This window comes from Neopsephotus bourkii, unplaced genomic scaffold (genome assembly GCF_033783945.1).
Source record: "Neopsephotus bourkii isolate Nb327-2 ecotype Australia unplaced genomic scaffold, CSIRO-AGI_Nbou_v1 NB_668, whole genome shotgun sequence".
Lineage (NCBI taxonomy): Eukaryota > Metazoa > Chordata > Aves > Psittaciformes > Psittacidae > Neopsephotus > Neopsephotus bourkii.
The window spans coordinates 1,912,541-1,929,818 of NW_026901167.1; the positions used below are offsets into that span (position 1 = coordinate 1,912,541).

General features: G+C 43.7%; 1 protein-coding gene across 9 annotated transcripts in view; it reads left to right on the plus strand.

The window, feature by feature from the left end:
* The window catches only part of KLHL13 (kelch like family member 13), a 59,135-nt gene extending 42,090 nt beyond the window's left edge, over positions 1-17,045 (plus strand). For all 9 annotated transcript variants that reach the window (XM_061353273.1, XM_061353269.1, XM_061353277.1 and 6 more), the window contains 6 exons: positions 2,342-2,483; positions 3,229-3,361; positions 3,592-3,788; positions 9,562-10,357; positions 14,692-14,805; positions 15,512-17,045. In XM_061353273.1, coding sequence (XP_061209257.1) covers positions 2,342-2,483; positions 3,229-3,361; positions 3,592-3,788; positions 9,562-10,357; positions 14,692-14,805; positions 15,512-15,999 — 1,870 coding nt within the window. In that variant the 3' untranslated portion in view covers positions 16,000-17,045. The remainder of the gene's footprint in view (positions 1-2,341; positions 2,484-3,228; positions 3,362-3,591; positions 3,789-9,561; positions 10,358-14,691; positions 14,806-15,511) is intronic.
* Positions 17,046-17,278: the final 233 nt, after the last annotated feature.

Consider the following 17,278-nt stretch of genomic DNA (forward strand, 5'->3'; position numbering starts at 1 on the left):
TGTGGGCATAAGACAACTGCCTGGGATGGACTGAAAGTGAGGCAGGGAAGTACCATGCTCTAGCCACACCTAACACGTCAAGGGTGTGCTGATGAGTACTGCGAGTCCTTTGGAATCTGTGGTGCTCTCTCGTGCTGTAGGAGACCACTGAGGACAAAGCTTGGGAGGTTTTGTGCAATGTGGCCTGTTCAGTACAACGCTTCCATTCTCACTGCTGTTCTTGGAACAGATGGATCCTGGTGAAGGGCTTTGCCTTCATTTGTACCGGTTAGGAATTCTGCTGGCTGTCAGGAGCTGAAGTAGCATGGGGCATGGGCAAGCATGGTAAAAACAGCAAGGGAGTCGGTTTACTTGTATGGTTATTTTCCTAATGATTTTAACCTATGTGTACATCTTCTGTTTCCCTCTGAGTTCAGAAACAGCGTTTGAAAAGCCCCTCAGTGTAATGGTGATCTGACCTGACATTTCAGGAGCACACAGTCAGGTCCAGGCTAGTTGAAGCTGCGCTTCCTTCCCACCCACACTCACAAGTCTCCCCATGTTATCTTCTGTTTCTCCTCAGAAAGACATGTACGGATTTAGAGCCTGGGTATCCTTTGAAGTTATGTCAGGCTCTTCCCTTGATGTGATTGGATTAAAACTAAAACAAATAAACAACGAAAAGCCCCAAACCACCCCAGAACAAAGGGAACAGAGCCAGCAACTGCTTTGCTGCAGGGCTCCATCCTTGGCTCTGTTTGTGGGATGCCAAAGGTAGTTTGGAGAGCTCAGGTGCAGCCTGTAAAACAGTATTTCAATTACACTATGGATTTGCTTTCTAAAGTAGATAATTCTGTTTCCAAAAGGACATGGTTCTTGCATGCTGCAGTACACCCACATTTGTGAATTCCTTTCAGATGTGTGAGCACGGGGTTGCTGCGTTCAAAGTCAAAGCTCTTTGGATGTTCCCTCATTCCTGCAGTCTGTTATGTCTGTGTGCATAAAATCTCCCTGCTTCAAACCCATGTGTGCTGTTGGATGGTGAATTTGTTCTGAGCACATTACGTAGCTGACCTTATGTCCTTGTGGGTTTGAACAAGGCAAATCAGTGCTGTCAGGGGAATGTGGGTTTCAGAAGCTGCTCTGTGTAGTCCGTGTTCCCAAAGGGGGGGACATGTGTTTTCTGTAGAACCAGAACCTGTTTGGGGTTTGGAAGTATGAAATTTACTTTTCATCCTCAAATTTCCAATTTGTCCTTAAGTAAATGGGCTGGGGGGAGTTTTAGCACATTCTTGCCACTTATTGACAGTGATCTCTGAAACTGCCTTGGAGGCCGATGTCTGAACCTGCATGTTTAAATCTTGGCAAACTCGACAATCTGAGGTTTGCAGCAGTCGCATCAAAGTGCCGCGAATCCTTTGTGGAATGTGGAGTAACGAAGCTGCCCTCGTCTGTGGATGAGCAGCTTCTGTTTGCTAGTGTTTGTGTGTATGTGCGTTATACCACAGTGCAATGCTAACTGTGCATTAGATCACAGCAGAGATGGGAAGTGGTTATCGTTAATATTTCTGGAGATGATCACTATTTATAATAGTGGCAGCGTAGGGGAGCTGGACTCTCATATGCAGATCTCTTTATACAAATCTCATTTGCATCTCAAGATTAAAATGGAAGGCTAAAAATAGTGCAGCAATTCCAGAACAGTTCTACCTAAAATTAGCCCTTCCCATGTAGATGGGGACAGGAATTGCTTGGCATGAAAACCACAAGTGTTGACTTCACACTAACACGTTTTAACTTAAAAATGCTGAAGTGATTGCCTGCAGGAGCAGGATACTGGATGTCCTAAGGAAGGACTTGTTGTGGGTTAGCTGAGAGTTACAAAACTCCACTATATATATTATGTTCATACTTGAGCAAGATAACACAAGCCATTGAGAGTGAAATTACTGAACTTTGATATTGCAACGAGAGTTTCAATCTTTTTAGCTTTCCTTGGCAATCTTGGATTTTTCTGGATGAAAGCCCTGCAAGAATCCTACAATAGTGGAACCACATGTAGAAAAGAAACGATGTGCATGGGGTGGATATCATTTCAGCTAATTTAATTAGCTGTTAATGCTAATTTAATGCTGTTAATGCTTCACTTTCCTAGATCAGCTGAAGGGGGGAGCACTATGGACTGAGTCCGTCATCTGCCCATGTTTGACCTATGCTGTTATATATGCTTCAGGGAATCAGCTACGTTGGAAAAGACCTTTAAGAGCATCAAGTCCAATCCAGAAGACTGTGGGTTTAGTACACAAGAGCACTGAATGACAATGAGGTTGGGCTTAAGGCTTCTTTGTTCTGATCTCCTTAGATCTCTGGTGGAAGAGGAGGATCCTCATATGAAAGTGTCTCTTGGCAGCAGCGATATGGGCGTCTCTGCCCATCTACAGTCTTCGAAGACAGGGACCACACGGTTTTTCACCAGCAACACTCACAGTTCTGTGGTATTACAGGTATGTAAATACTCTTGTGTCACTGTGGATCTGCAGCAGAATTTGGGCTGCTCCAAATAAAGTCTCCTCTCAATAGACCAGTAATTCCTAAAAAGCCTCACAAAAATGGACATTAGGCTGTGCTGGCAATGCCCACAGGCAGGCATGTCCTGGAACTTCTCCTGGAGTTAAAGGGGTGACTTTTACCAGCAGCTTCGAGAATGAAGCTACTTCCTCAGGCCTGGTGTGCCTTGCATGCCTCAGCCATGTCTAGAAAATAATAACAGTTATTCTACTTTATATTTTTATCTGGGACAAGGGGTGATGGGTTTAAACTGAAACAGGGAAAGTTCAGGTTAGATATAAGGAAGAAGCTCTTCCCTGTGAGGGTGCTGAGGCGCTGGCACGGGGTGCCCAGAGAAGCTGTGGCTGCCCCATCCCTGGCAGTGCTCAAGGCCAGGTTGGACACAGGGGCTTGGAGCAAGCTGCTCCAGTGGAAGGGGTCCCTGCCCGTGGCAGGGGTTGGAGCTGGAGGAGCTTCAAGGACCCTTCCAACCCAAACTATTGCTTGTTTTCCGGTGAATAATTAGTTATTGAATATATTGGAGATTATGGTTATAAGGTGACAAAGTATTTCCTAAGTCACTTTTTGGAAATACACTGCATCTGTATATAACAGTAAATAAGTGTTTCCATAAGGGAGACCAAGGAGATTCCTACTCTCCTCGCCGATCAAGTGGATCTTTGCATTGTGCTCTTCTTGCAGGGTTTTGACCAGCTGCGGGTGGAAGGTTTGCTTTGTGATGTGACGCTTGTCCCGGGGGATGGCGATGAAGTGTTCCCTGTCCACAGAGCAATGATGGCTTCTGCCAGTGACTACTTCAAGGCCATGTTCACAGGTGGGGTTTTTGTTGAAGTACCATATGCTGCTCCCCCCCAGTTGTCCCAGCAATGGCACTGAGACGTGTTAAGGGTTGTGTGAATCGGCCCAGGACTGCAGGCAGCTCTGTGTGGTTGGGTGGCATCTGGGCTTCTAAACTGAACTTGAAAGTTCTGTTTGGATTTTATCTAAGTTGATGAACTCAATCAAAATGATCAGATCAACCTACTACCTCCGTGTCTTTTTCAGGAGGAATGAAGGAACAGGATTTAATGTGCATTAAGCTTCATGGTGTGAATAAAATAGGCCTAAAGAAGATCATTGATTTCATTTATACTGCAAAACTTTCCCTTAACATGGACAACCTTCAGGACACCCTGGAAGCTGCCAGTTTTTTGCAGATTTTACCTGTTTTGGACTTCTGTAAAGTGTTTCTTATCTCTGGGGTAAGACTTACGCCTTGTTTCACATTTATAATGATTAAAGCCTCAGTATGGTTTTTAACAGTTCAAGTGAAATCTAAAACTTGCCATAATTCACCATTTGGATTCACAGAGAACAAGCTTACTTTGTAGCTTTTCTCCTGAGTAGCATTTACAGTTTGAGTTTGATATAAATGATATCACATTAAAGTTCTTCTAATTCCTATGTGTGATTGCAGCGATGATCCTCATAGCTCCCAGATTCATTACTAGATGCCCTCACACTTCAGATCCTTCCATAAGAAAGGTACTCAGTGAGTTAAACTAAACAGCAATAAAAATAATAGGAGAGTAAGGTGCTGTTGCTCCCTGTTAATGCACTTCTTGAAACCTTGCTTTGAGGAATGAAGCCCTCGATTGTAATGGTCTCTGTGATGATCTTTACATCTTCTTTGTAAACCAGTGAGCTTGCTTGCATTCCTTTAGAATGATGTATCCTCTATAGGGATGATACAGAAATGTTGGTTATATGAGAGAAGGATCTGTAAGGGTTTTATGTTGATTGCCATATTTTGCTAGAACTAAAAATGCCTTTGAATGCCTACTGGGAAATATTGTTTCACAATCACCAAAATAAGTGCTTTTGTAAGCAGGGGATAGCCGCAAAGTAGCAATCCTCTCCTCCTCCCTCTACCAATAATGGGTAGTTAAAGGAATAATACATACATAGCATGATTGCTTTTGTGCAATAGGAGCAAATAAAAAGCTTGCCCTGCAAACCTGTTTCCTGTAGTTCCAATGTAGTCCAGTCTATGGTTTAGAGTTGCCCTCTTCATTTTTATTTATTATAGGGATTGTGGGACAGGGAGTGAGCATCCCTGCAAGTGTTCACACACCGTATAACCGAGGCCCTCAGTGCCATGGGTTAGTCGTGGCCTTGGCAGTGCTGGAGAAGGGTTGGACTGGATGAGCTTAAAGGGCTTTTCCAACCCAAGTGGTTGTATGACTTTATGTAAGAGCTCTGCTCTGCTGTCAAAGCACTTCTGCCTAGAGAAACACTTTGGCATTATTGCTGATGCTTCCTGGAGGTTTGCAGATGTTAATTGCTTATATATCTCACTGGGAATCTTACCTTCCTGGAACAGGGAAACTGGTGAGTTCAGTGTGAATTGTAATATTATTTGGAATTCAGCTTTCTACTAGTCTGTAATGAGAACTAAAGCAGCAGGTATTCCCATTGCTGCTTCTGTGTTGGTGTACTTTTCCCTTGCCAGAAGATACATCTGCATAAGTGCCAACTTGGAACAGAGTCTCAGTGGTGTTTTGAACTGGGGGTTTGAAGCAGCCTCCCCCTGGAGTGAGTGAGCCCCAGGGACACTGCATTGCCCCTTCCCCTCTCTGGGTAGGGCAGCTCCTTCTTGATTTTGCTTTCTTGAGGAAAGAGCTTCTTTCCTCTTAAATAGTGTGATTTGGGGTATTTTTTGTCATTGCTTAAGAGAACCTTGTGTTCTGAAGTTTCTTTCCCTTCTGATGCTGACTCAGTCACTGGTTTGGTTCAAATAAGAAGCGTCTGGTTTGACACTGCATATTGGAAAAATCATTAAGATCATTCTCTTAATTTTATGGATTCTCTCTGAAATACTTTGATTTATACCAGTGTCTAAGGGGCCACAATCTCATCCACTGTATAACCGTAGAGGAAGTACAAAGCCAAGTTTGTGCTGGGAGCGTGGTTGTGTGCATCCTCGTATAAAGAATTTTTGACTGTGCTTTTGAATTTGTTGGAACAGGAACAAGAGTTGGTGAGCAAATGGTTGGGTCTTTGTCATTTTAATTACCATGTCTGAGGTTGACAAAGATTACTCCCTGTTCTACTGGTTTCGTGCCATTTTTGAAGCATTTCTGTAATTTAAATGAGTTTTCAGAGTGAGTCTTGAGCTTATTTCTGCTGACATTAGCATCCGAGAGCTGACGTGACCATTCTCAGGCACATGCTTAATTGTCTTGGGAGTCCATTATTAAAGAGATTATAGAAGTCAGTTTATGTCAAACATCATGTAACTGTGTTACTTCAGAAGAGGAGATTGGAAATGTTTACAAAGGAAAACATAAGCTTAAGGTAACAGCTTAATTTGTGTAAACCATAGCAAGACCTTCAGAGAATGGTGTATGTTGTAGTTGACTCGTAAGTGCTCTTTTATGTGTTCTGCATTAGCACCCCTCCTGTCAATAGCCCATTGCTCTTATCATTGATGGAGCTTCAGACAGCCTGGTCTAATGGAAGATGTCCCTGCCAATGGCAGGGGGTTGGAACTGGAGGAGCTTTAAGGTCCCTTCCAAGCAAAAACCTTTCTATGGTAACTGGCAAATGGTCTAATATTTGGAGTCAATATTTGGGAGTCCTGTCTTGTCCCAGGAACTTGGTGAAGGAGGGTGGAGCAAAATGGTCTCAGTTTTATGGGAGTGTGGGATGCAGCGTCAAGGCTCTGCCAGCCACCAGCAACTCCCCTTTTCTGATGTGAGGGTACGATTGATGCTGGTCAAGTTTCTGTGTTGTTATTTCTGGACTTCCTTTAAGGGAGCCCACAGAAGAATTGAGGAGTTCAAGGAAATGCAAGCTCTATTAAACTCAGACCTCCTGAAGCACCATCTGAAGTGCTCCAGTGTCTAATAGTCATTGAAACAGACACCTCAGTGGTCTCGAGGGCTTGATTTTCTATGCCTGTCATTTATCCCAGTTCTCCAAGGTTCTGATTTTGCTCTGTGGCCAGTTTTGTAGCATGTTGGAGGCAGTTAAGTTTTAGCAGAGCTTGGGAATTGATGGCTTCAAATCACGACAAATGAAGTCATCTGCTTTCTCACGGAAATCCTTTGGCTTTTGCAGTTGTGTTCTCAGGCTGCAGTAACGCTGTGCTGGGCTTCACCTGTCCTTTTGCAAAAGCTTATTAGTGTTTGCTGGAACTTCAGCTCCTGCTCTGTAGTGAGCAGCTCCAGCGAGCAGTGTGACTGAGCAACTCTGCTTAGCAAAGCTCAAATCAAAGCAGGTTCATGTAAAATCCTTCATTGCTCCTGAAGCTGCTGAGCTGTTTGACCAGTCACAGCGCTTAGTTCATCCTATGCAAGGATCTATAGTTCCTGAATTGACTCTACAGCCAGGCTTACATTTCCACTCCTCCCATTCACTTCAGTGGGATTTCCGGAAGCAGTGGTTCCTTCTGGTTGTCGATGAGCTCTGGATTGACTGATTTCCATAGAGATCCATTCCGTGCCTCTCACAGGTACCAAAGCATAGGCAAACTGATGTTTTTTTTGTTTATTGGTTTTCAAATTGACACTTGAGTAACTGAAGTATTTAAGTGTTTAAGTAGCATTATTGTACTTGAATGCTGCCCAATTTTGGATATTTAAGTCAAAGTAACTATTGCATTTCATTCTGAAAGATGATTTCTTGGCTCAGGACTTGAATCTCTAGAGTATATGTTGTTATGACTCTGAAGTCTTTGCAATATAATTTAGCCTGATACATTGATTGTTATGTTAGAGCACAGTGAAATTAGCAATAGTACTTTTGCCAAGGAAAGTAATATTTAAGAAGATACTTAATATGGTACCTTGATTGGAGGTGAGTGCTGGCATTTGTTAGTGAGCCAAAGTGCACAATTTTGTAAGCATCTCGGGGAGTACTTGCAGTCATAGTATGGAAATAACAACCCTGAGTGGGGTACAATTCCAGTGGCTTAATTAAGGCAATATAAAGTGAATTTTCTAAGAATTAGGGGTGACTGGAAACTGCTGATACCGTGTTCTTCAGTCATTGACGGTGTATAAAATATCAATACATTTCTCAAATGTAAGTATTCCAGGATTATATTCCATTGCATAGATTTACAGTATAACATGATGAGGATAATACAGCAACTAGGTGTGTGCTTGGGCACTTCATAACAGGCATGTGTCCTGCAGTAGGTCTAAATGCCTCACTGCGACCTGAATAGTGTGAACCAAGGCCAGGCTGGATGGGCTTGGAGCAGCCTGCTCTAGTGAAAGATGTCCCTGCCTGTGGCAGGGGTTGTTGAAGCTGGATGAGCTTTAAGGTCCCTTCAACCCAAACTGTTCTGTGACTCTAAATTAAAACTCCTAAACTGAAATGTACAGAAGTGAGGTTGACAAAGACTCAAACAGTTAAAGTAAAAAAGCTTCTTCAGCATCAGTGAATGTTTTATAGGTCGCTGCTGGCTGATGTCATCATGTTTTGATATAAACAATATGGGCTGTCTTGCAATACAAAAATCATTTCCATCTGTATCTTGCACAGATATTTTTGTAATAAGAACTCCTGTCAGTCTGCACTCATTCATTATAGATAGGACCTTATTACAGGATTGCTGTTCCTGGAGATGAAGAATAAGATTTGAACCTTTGACTTTCTAAAGGTATTTCGGGATGTGTGAATGAAGACCTCGGATGGCCTAATGCAGATCAGTTGCTAGTGAATTAAAGAAAATCTCCTGTTCCCATACTCATTAGACCCTGAAGTTGTGTAGTATTAAAGGGCAGTGATCAGATTGAGTTATACAGTATTTAAATCGTGTAATCTCTGCCGTGCCCAGAAGGTCAGTTGAAGGTTTGTGCATTCTTAGGCTGCAATCAGGGCATAGTCCTCAATCATTGTAATCTTTTTAAAAATAACCATGAGATTTGGAAGCTTAAACTCTTTGGGCATTGCAGATAATGAGAATCACAAAGTTGTGGAAATCATTGACCTTGAGGAAGATTGATGTGCACAGAGGCTAGAAAGCACATCTGTAAATGGGGCTTGGGTTAGAATAAGGATTGAATGCCAAAAGGCTGCAATACTCAGCAAGAAGCATTTGAAAGTGGACTTGCCCTGCGTATGTACCATCAAGCTGGCTGAAATCACTTGGCTGGCTTCAGTGGAGACCTGCTTAAAGTTATGTCCCTTTCCTGCAGTCGATTTCCTCCCGCAGCATTAGGGCCCAAGTGACCTTAGAAGCTCAGGAGCCGAAGATGTAAGAAAGGTAGATGCAGCAGTAGTGTGAGAGTGATGGTCACCAAGATATGGTCACCCAAGTGTTGAATTAAATTAGGGGTGAGCCATACAGCTGAAGTGGTTCATGTGCTGCGTATTTCTAGGGGAAATCCTCCTAGGTTGAGTATTTAAAAATAATAATGCTATTTACAGCTGCTCTATAAAATCATTGCCTTTGTGTTAACTTTGACATGTACTGAATGTTGAGCATATTCTGTAAAAGCACCATCTCTAATTTTGGTCATTCCTAAGGAATGTATTCACGGGATTAAACGCTGTAAATAGGTTGTCTGAAATGCGTCTTTGGCTGCATTATGACAATACATTTTTAATAACGTTAGAAAATGTCCCATGGCAAGACCTACTTTTCCTTTATTCTGTGTAACCTTGGGCTGATCGCTTCTCCTTTAACTGTGTTTTCCATGTGTCTGTCTCAAAGATGTTTGCAGAGCTTTTCAAAGATGAAGTGCTGTATAATTGCTTTGTACCAGCACTGTGTAATGCATTTGACACAATACGTATCAGCTACTTTTTACTTGCCTCATTTCTTCCTTCAAAAGAAGGAGTAGGTTGGGTCTCCCCTTGCAGCCACATCACATTGAATATTTATTTGCTCATGTGTAAGTCACCTTGAGCACTGTGAAGCATTGAAATGCTGCTGATTCTATAGCATTCGTTACATTTACATTGTCAGTGAGATGCCAAATTAAGGAAGTGTTTTGATTCCTCTGTCTGTTTACTTGATAGGTTTCCTTGGAAAACTGTGTGGAGGTTGGGCGCATTGCCAACACGTACAACCTCACGGAAGTGGATAAATATGTTAATAACTTCATCCTGAAGAACTTCCCGGCGTTATTAAGTACTGGTGAATTTGTGAAACTCCCCTTTGAACGTCTTGCCTTTGTGCTTTCAAGTAATAGCCTTAAGCACTGCACTGAACTCGAGCTCTTCAAGGCAGCTTGTCGCTGGCTGCGGTATGAGGAGCCCCGGATGGAGTATGCTGCGAAGCTGATGAAGAACATCAGGTTTCCACTGATGACTCCCCAGGATCTTATTAACTATGTTCAGACAGTGGACTTCATGAGGACTGACAATACCTGTGTAAACTTGCTTTTGGAAGCCAGCAATTACCAAATGATGCCGTACATGCAGCCGGTGATGCAGTCGGAGAGAACTGCCATTCGGTCAGACAGCACTCACCTGGTGACCTTGGGGGGGGTGCTAAGGCAGCAGCTGGTTGTCAGCAAGGAGCTCCGGATGTATGATGAGAAGGCCCATGAATGGAAGTCCTTGGCTCCCATGGATGCACCAAGGTACCAGCACGGCATCGCTGTGATCGGAAACTTCCTTTACGTGGTCGGGGGACAGAGCAATTACGACACGAAAGGGAAGACGGCGGTTGACACGGTCTTCAGGTTTGATCCTCGCTACAACAAGTGGATGCAAGTGGCATCTTTAAATGAGAAGCGCACCTTCTTCCACCTAAGTGCCCTCAAAGGACATTTGTATGCAGTCGGTGGTCGAAACGCAGCGGGTGAGCTAGGTGAGTGGTGCTCACAACAAAAGCTGCCTCCTTTCCCCCTTGCAGATGATGATTTGTTTTACCTGACAAAAAATACCCCCAAAACATTGATTTTGGGGAAATAAGGTGGTTAGAAACAAAGAATAAATAGATGGCAACTTGTAATGTAACAGAAGTCTACAGAGGATGGTCTATGTTAATGCGCTGTGTTTTCCAGAGCCATAGCGGGTTACATTTGCAGTCAGCTCTGGGAGTGTACAATCAGTTGTAAATCTGTGCTTTAAAATGGAAATGTTGCCGTCATCTTGCTTTGGATTTTAGCATAATATTATATCTAAAGCAGATGTAGCGTTAACTTTGTTTGTTGCTTTCAGCCCAATACTTAACTGTGTCTTGTCAAGTCTTTGTGGCAAGCAGCTCTTGCTGCTGAGATGTACTTGTTAGAAACACATGGGGATCTTTGAGTGCAATGGGAAACACGTTTAATAGAAACACCACAGAACCTAATCTATGCTGCAGCATCTGTGACTATTTTAATTAATCCATCTCAGTCATTCACACATCAACTTTGTTTCATGATCATATGGCAGTCTGTCTTAGGAAACATAGTACATTACTTCCACTACACAAACTGGGCTGGGTTTGCTAGGAGTTCAAAATCTGTTCTAATCTGTGATGGAATGGGATGTTTAAAAATGCCTCCTGTTTCCAAAAACCAAGGGAAACTGTGTTGCAGCAACTTGTTGCCTCTACACAGCCATGTTGTGATGCAGATCCTGAGGTTTTCTTACATGTCACATTATCTACGTCCTCACAGCAAACAGGATACCAAATGTACAAACTGATGTGTTTTGATCTTTATCTTGAGTATCAGACAACCTGCCCTTCATCAAGCTATTTGCTAATGCTATGAATTGATGGCAGATAACCACATTGCTACTCCTGTGTCCTCCACCAGTGAAACAGAGCAGGGTTATTAGAGTGTCTGTGAAAAAGTTTCAAGTCTGACCAAATCAATGTGAAATAAGAGTGTCCCTGAGGCAGTGCTGTGTGTGCAGCGCTCTTCTTCAGGGAGATGAAGCAGTGTCATTCTGCTGACCTCAGCTCCTCTGCAGCTTTAATTAAAATACAAACTCTATCACCTGTCTGAAACTCTGCTGTAAAGAGCCCATTAAAATGCTGCAGTGCTTTCCACAGCCCTGAGAAACGTCACTGGATCATTCTGGGGGAAGAGCACTCTATAAATGCTACATGTTGTAGCTGTCTGATGCTTTGATTTGGGGCTGCTTCTGTTTTCCTGTTAATTGTGAAGCAAGTCACTTTGCATTTTCATGTTTCTTTCATAAACCTTGACAGCTGAAGGATGAAATCCAGCTTCAGCTTCCCCTTCTCTTCAGATGAGAGAAACTCTCAAGCTTTGCAGAGAAGAGAAGGTCAGATATGTGTTGGACAGGTATTAGAGAAGTTGCCCTTGGGTTCAAACTAATTTCAATCTCTTGTTAGAGAAGAAAAAATCCCCAAACCTGAAATCAGCTTTCCGGAAGATCAGCTCTTATGGAAAAGGGACAACGGGTTAAAGTTACTAAAATGAATTTCTTTCTTTCCTTTTCTCCTGCCATTTTCTGCAATGACAATTACATTTTGTTGAGACCCTCTCTGAAGCCTTCCCAAAAGCGAGTTCATATCTTTAAACTTCTGAGAACCTTGTAAATACCCCTTTCCACCTCAGCAGGACGTGCTTTGGTGGCAATAACGGCTGCTGTTTGAACAGCACATGCCACTGGGGAGCCTTGGGCTCATTGGTAAAGAGGAGTGGACGTGCCCACGCGTGGTGCACATCACTCTGTGGTGAATGGATCTTGGAGATGAACTGAGTTGTGGTGGGGCTTGGAGCAACCTGCTCTATTGGAAGGTGTCTCTGCCCATGGCCAGGGGCTGGAACTGGATTATCCCTTATTTTGAAGTGGTTCCTTGCTGTGTGAAGAACAGAATTACTCAGGGCTCTGTTTAATTTAATCAAATCAGCTTTGAGTTCTACAGAAGCAAGCTGTATTATAGAAAGAATAGACCCAAATGAAGACCTTGGCTTTGGGACATCACACACAGTTGCTAAGTGCTGCTGTAAGAAACCTCAAGACACATTAGAAGCCACTGACAGAGAAGTGCTAAAGATCTTTGTTCTCCTCGAATAGCATCACAGCTGGTACTACAAAATGAGTGCAGGCTGAGCATCCCTTGGGACTGCCAAAGCTTTGTGTCTTTTTGAGGTTGCTTTATTCTGTTAAGATGAGGGCTGTCCTCCCTGGGTTATGGTAATGAACAGATCAGGTGTTTCACTGTCAGACATAAATAAAGCTGATTTGAGTCATTCATGCTTGTTGGGAGGATGAATCCAGCAGTCTCCTGTCATACAGGATATACACTTAGGTTCAGTCTAGGTGAGCTGTGTGTGCTCTGTCTGTACATGATGTATAGACCTTCCTCATAGCTCTCTTCAATTGATGGGCACCTTTAACAGCTGGAATTTTAAATGTTTGTTTCCTTTTCAATGTGGAGGGATATGTTGTCCAAGCAGCAATGGAATGACCTTGCAAGGGAACAGGGGGATGGCTCCATGAACAACCAAAGAAAACAGGAGGCTTTTATCAGCTTGAGGGACCAGTGCTGTGCTGTGGGGTACATTTGAGATTGGAGTTGGGGTGGTTTGTCTGGAATACTGTCAAACAGGATTATGTCAAACACTGTTCTGTCAGACTGTGCTTCAGGTGTACTGGCAGTGTTCAAGGGAGTGTTGAAGCCTTATCAGAAAGTGAGGGATCTTGGACTCAACATCATCCTCTCTCAGACACCTGAAGTCTTTATGATGTGGTGATAGCGATGGCAGCAGTGTGTACCAGTGTCTGCATGTGTTCATCTTCTCTTGCTGAAGTGATCTTTGCCTGGGGTTTCTCTCTTAAATGCAGTTTGTAGTGCAGAGTGAGCTCTGTGGTTGTCTAGTACTGATGTCCTGTTGATCTGGTTGTGGCTAGCTTTGCCATTGCTGTGTGCATACTCTGCTCTTCCTGAACTCACAGTGTATGAGACATGGAAGCTTCTCAGTTCAGCACTGAGTGGAAGCACTGTGGGCCAGAGGATGGCTTCGTTTTGGTGCAAGCAGGCAGAATGATGATTTTGGTGCAGCAAGCAGCAGGCTGGCAGGGTCTGCTCCCAGGGGAGAGCTGGGACATCTGTAATTACTTGCACATCAAATCCTGTTTTCTCTGTCCTCGGAATTTCTGCCCATCTTTGTTTTCTTCTGCCTGTTAAATAGAGCAGAGTAGAAAGGAGCTTTCATTTTCTGAAAAGAATATTGCAATGGGTGAATAATTTGTACAAGGTTTATTTTGGGCAGATTCTGCATGTGGTGTCGAGATGGCAGCACACAAATACAGCTCATGGGTTTAATTTTATGTGTCAGTTATGGGAGTAGTTCTTTGTGCCTATACCTTTATTTGGGCAAGAGGTTGTCCCCAGCATTCACTGGCTTTGTGGCTGTGCAGGTCCTTGGTGGAGAACGAAGTCTGCAGGTTATCAAGTGGGAAAACCACCGAAATATTCCACGTCAATGCCTTTTCATACCTTTCCTTGTGCAGACTTGGCTCTCCCTGTAGGTGTGTGTCAGGGGAAGGGCAGCTCCAGGCTCATTTCAAATGGCTGAGGTGGGAAACGTGGTGACAAGGAGGCCGGATTGTAGGAGAAGTGTTTAGGGAAGGACTGATCTCCTTGAGTGAATGTGGGAGCTCGAATTGGTGACTTGCATATATGAGCTGTATGTTGCTGAGGGAGTGCAGGACAATGGGAGGCCAGTGGTGGCTGCCCCCTTTGAGGGCATTTCTGTGCGTGATACCAAGAAGGAAACCTGGCCTGGGTGGGATGTTGCCTAGGACCTGGGTTTGTTGTGGGTACCAGATGAACTGATCCCCTTGGTGTTAGGTTTGACGTTCGTTCCCTCTCCCTGCAGCAGGCACTGCTTGTACCCGAGGCAAGGGTGCAAAAGCTGAACTTCCCCAGCTCCACTGCCATTCCCACTGCTGTCCCGCAGGGCAGGTCCTGTGCCAAGTGGGAATGGGAATGAGACAAGTGGAAGGCAAAGATGCAAGAGGGTTTTGTCTTCCTTTTTGCTCCTCTGGGACAAAGCTTGAGCTTTCCCTGTATCATGTCTCGACATAATGCTCAGTAATTCCCTTGGCGCTCTCAGCTGAACAGTGTTTCTCATTGATGCTTCCCGTGTCTATGAATGTATTACTGCCACTGCACTTGAATCCAAACTGCCAGGCCAGCTTCAACAGCATTATATTCTCATCTGTTTTAAACAGCCACTGTGGAATGTTATAATCCCAGAATGAATGAATGGAGCTATGTGGCGAAGATGAACGAACCCCACTATGGACATGCTGGAACCGTGTATGGGGGATTAATGTATATTTCAGGTAAGTAATTCCTATGATCGCATTATCTCTCTGGAACAAGTACTTACCTGACTTCTCCTATTTCAGTGGGAGACAGTGAAAATTAGTCTCTGGTTGCAGTAGGTTTGCTGTGCTGTGAGCAGTGCTGCAATTTCATATGAAGGCAGTCAAGCAGCAGGTAGACTGCAGAGTCAGAGGAAGTTGTTTTAGGTAATATTATGCATTTACATAGTAAATGACAGCTCCAAATTCCAAAACAGTTATTCCCTTTAACTGTCAGAATACATTTTTCTGTGGCAACACCACGCATGGACATTCAGGCAGTGATAACCATTGAACACATCCACTTTGAAACGTTTTGGGAAGCATTGGTAATACTAATACTTTAAAGAAGAAAATCTGCTTTCATTGAGCTAACGGAAAAGGGGGAGCTCTCATCTTAATCTCAGTATGTGAATGATGTCTGTACTTGCTCTGGTCTTGCATTTGTAATACGCTTGGTCCCAATGTCACTGGAGTTATAGTTTCATTCCAGCCTCTCCCAAACCGGAGCAATAGGTGTTCTGAGAACCTGCTGTCTGCTCAGTTTTGAAAGGAGGTTGAAGCTCTGCCACTGATCTCTGCAGAGATCCAGAACTATGTATGTTCATCCCATGTTAAGGGATGACCTCTAAGAACTGAGCTTATGAGGGTGAGTTATACTCTAACATGTGTTTTATTTCTCCAGGTGGAATTACCCACGATACTTTCCAAAAGGAACTTATGTGTTTTGACCCTGACACAGACAAATGGACTCAAAAAGCTCCGATGACCACAGTCAGAGGTCTGCACTGCATGTGTACTGTAGGAGACAAGCTGTACGTTATTGGTGGGAATCACTTTCGAGGCACCAGTGATTATGATGATGTTCTAAGCTGTGAATACTACTCACCGACTCTAGACCAGTGGACTCCAATTGCTGCCATGTTGCGTGGGCAGAGTGATGTTGGGGTTGCTGTCTTTGAAAATAAAATCTATGTTGTTGGAGGATACTCTTGGAATAATCGGTGCATGGTGGAAATCGTTCAGAAATACGATCCAGAAAAGGATGAGTGGCATAAAGTGTTCGACCTTCCAGAATCCCTCGGTGGCATCCGAGCCTGCACTCTCACCGTGTTCCCCCCGGAGGACAATACAGGGTCACCATCCAGAGAGTCTCCTCTGTCAGCACCTTAGAGCATCTCTTGACTTACGATGTTGTAGTAACCCCTCTGCACTGTGTCATGGAGTCTGTTCCTTCTCTTCAGTAGTTTCTGTTAGGCTTAGCCTACAGCGTTTCGTACGGTTACTGGAAAGCAAAAAGACTTTGACATTATTTGTGCTGTTTGTTTGGCCTAGAATGTTTGTCAAGTGGTTCCAAACCCCATGTACTTAGCCGAGCCAAATGTTTAACAAATGAAAAGATACTGTCTATAAAATGTATGCACTAGGTACGTTAGTAATGTTGTGTATTGGGTGTGAGGTACCTTCTAGCTGACATTTGGGAGCCCAACGAGTTCAATTTGTATTGACCACGTTCTCTCACCAAATTTCAGAGTTGACTCCTTTTTCCTTCCCGTTTTGACCGCAGGTGACAAGGGGAGGTAGACCCACATCGATGTGAACTGTGACAGGGGGTTGCCAAGGGGCCTGAGCTACCTCCCTCTCTTCACAGAGTCATCCTGACATATCTGCCCACCTGAGCTGTGGGTGCTTTCAGCATATGGAGTTTCTTAGGCAGAGGGGAGAGAGAAGGTGATTTTAAACTATCAGCACTACACGGGGGCAGACCTTGCAGAGGTGGGGGGGTTTTATAGCATACATCAAGTGTTTTTCTGGAGCCGGTTGAATGAGCTTCAAACAAAAGGTATTTAAAATGTTTGGGTTTTTTAATTTGGATTTTTTTCCAGGACTTGGCTTCCGCTTGCATGGGAGCACACTGTTAACTAATGGGAATTCAGTGCAGTTGTATATTCTGCTGTATGCCTGTACTGAATATAGGTAGATAAGGGCTAGAAACATTAACTTAAGCCACTGAATTTGACCAAATCGTTCCATCGGATTGAATTAAATCTACCTTTTCTCCTTTGCTGTTGAGATAACTTGCATAACGTGTCCTCTGTATAGTCTCCGTTAATAAGGTTATTTAGCACAAGGTGCAGCTTCAGCGGGAGCTGCTTTTGCTCAGTGGACTTGGACTACCACGTTTTACCTTCTTTTGTTCAATAAAACTTTTAAATGCAGCTATTCAGTCTGAGCTACATCATTAGAGCATTGGGCTTGATTCCCCTGCCTCACTGGCCCCAGGATGTGCGTTATATGTCTGGATGGGGAGGTTGGTTTGCTGGGAAACCGCTGCAGGCGTGATCACGGGGATACTCCTAAAGCAGCCCAGGCAATATGAATTGTCACCTTGAGAATGTTCTGATGCTGTGCCAAGCCACAGATGGGAAATGTTGCTCTGTCGTTCCACCAT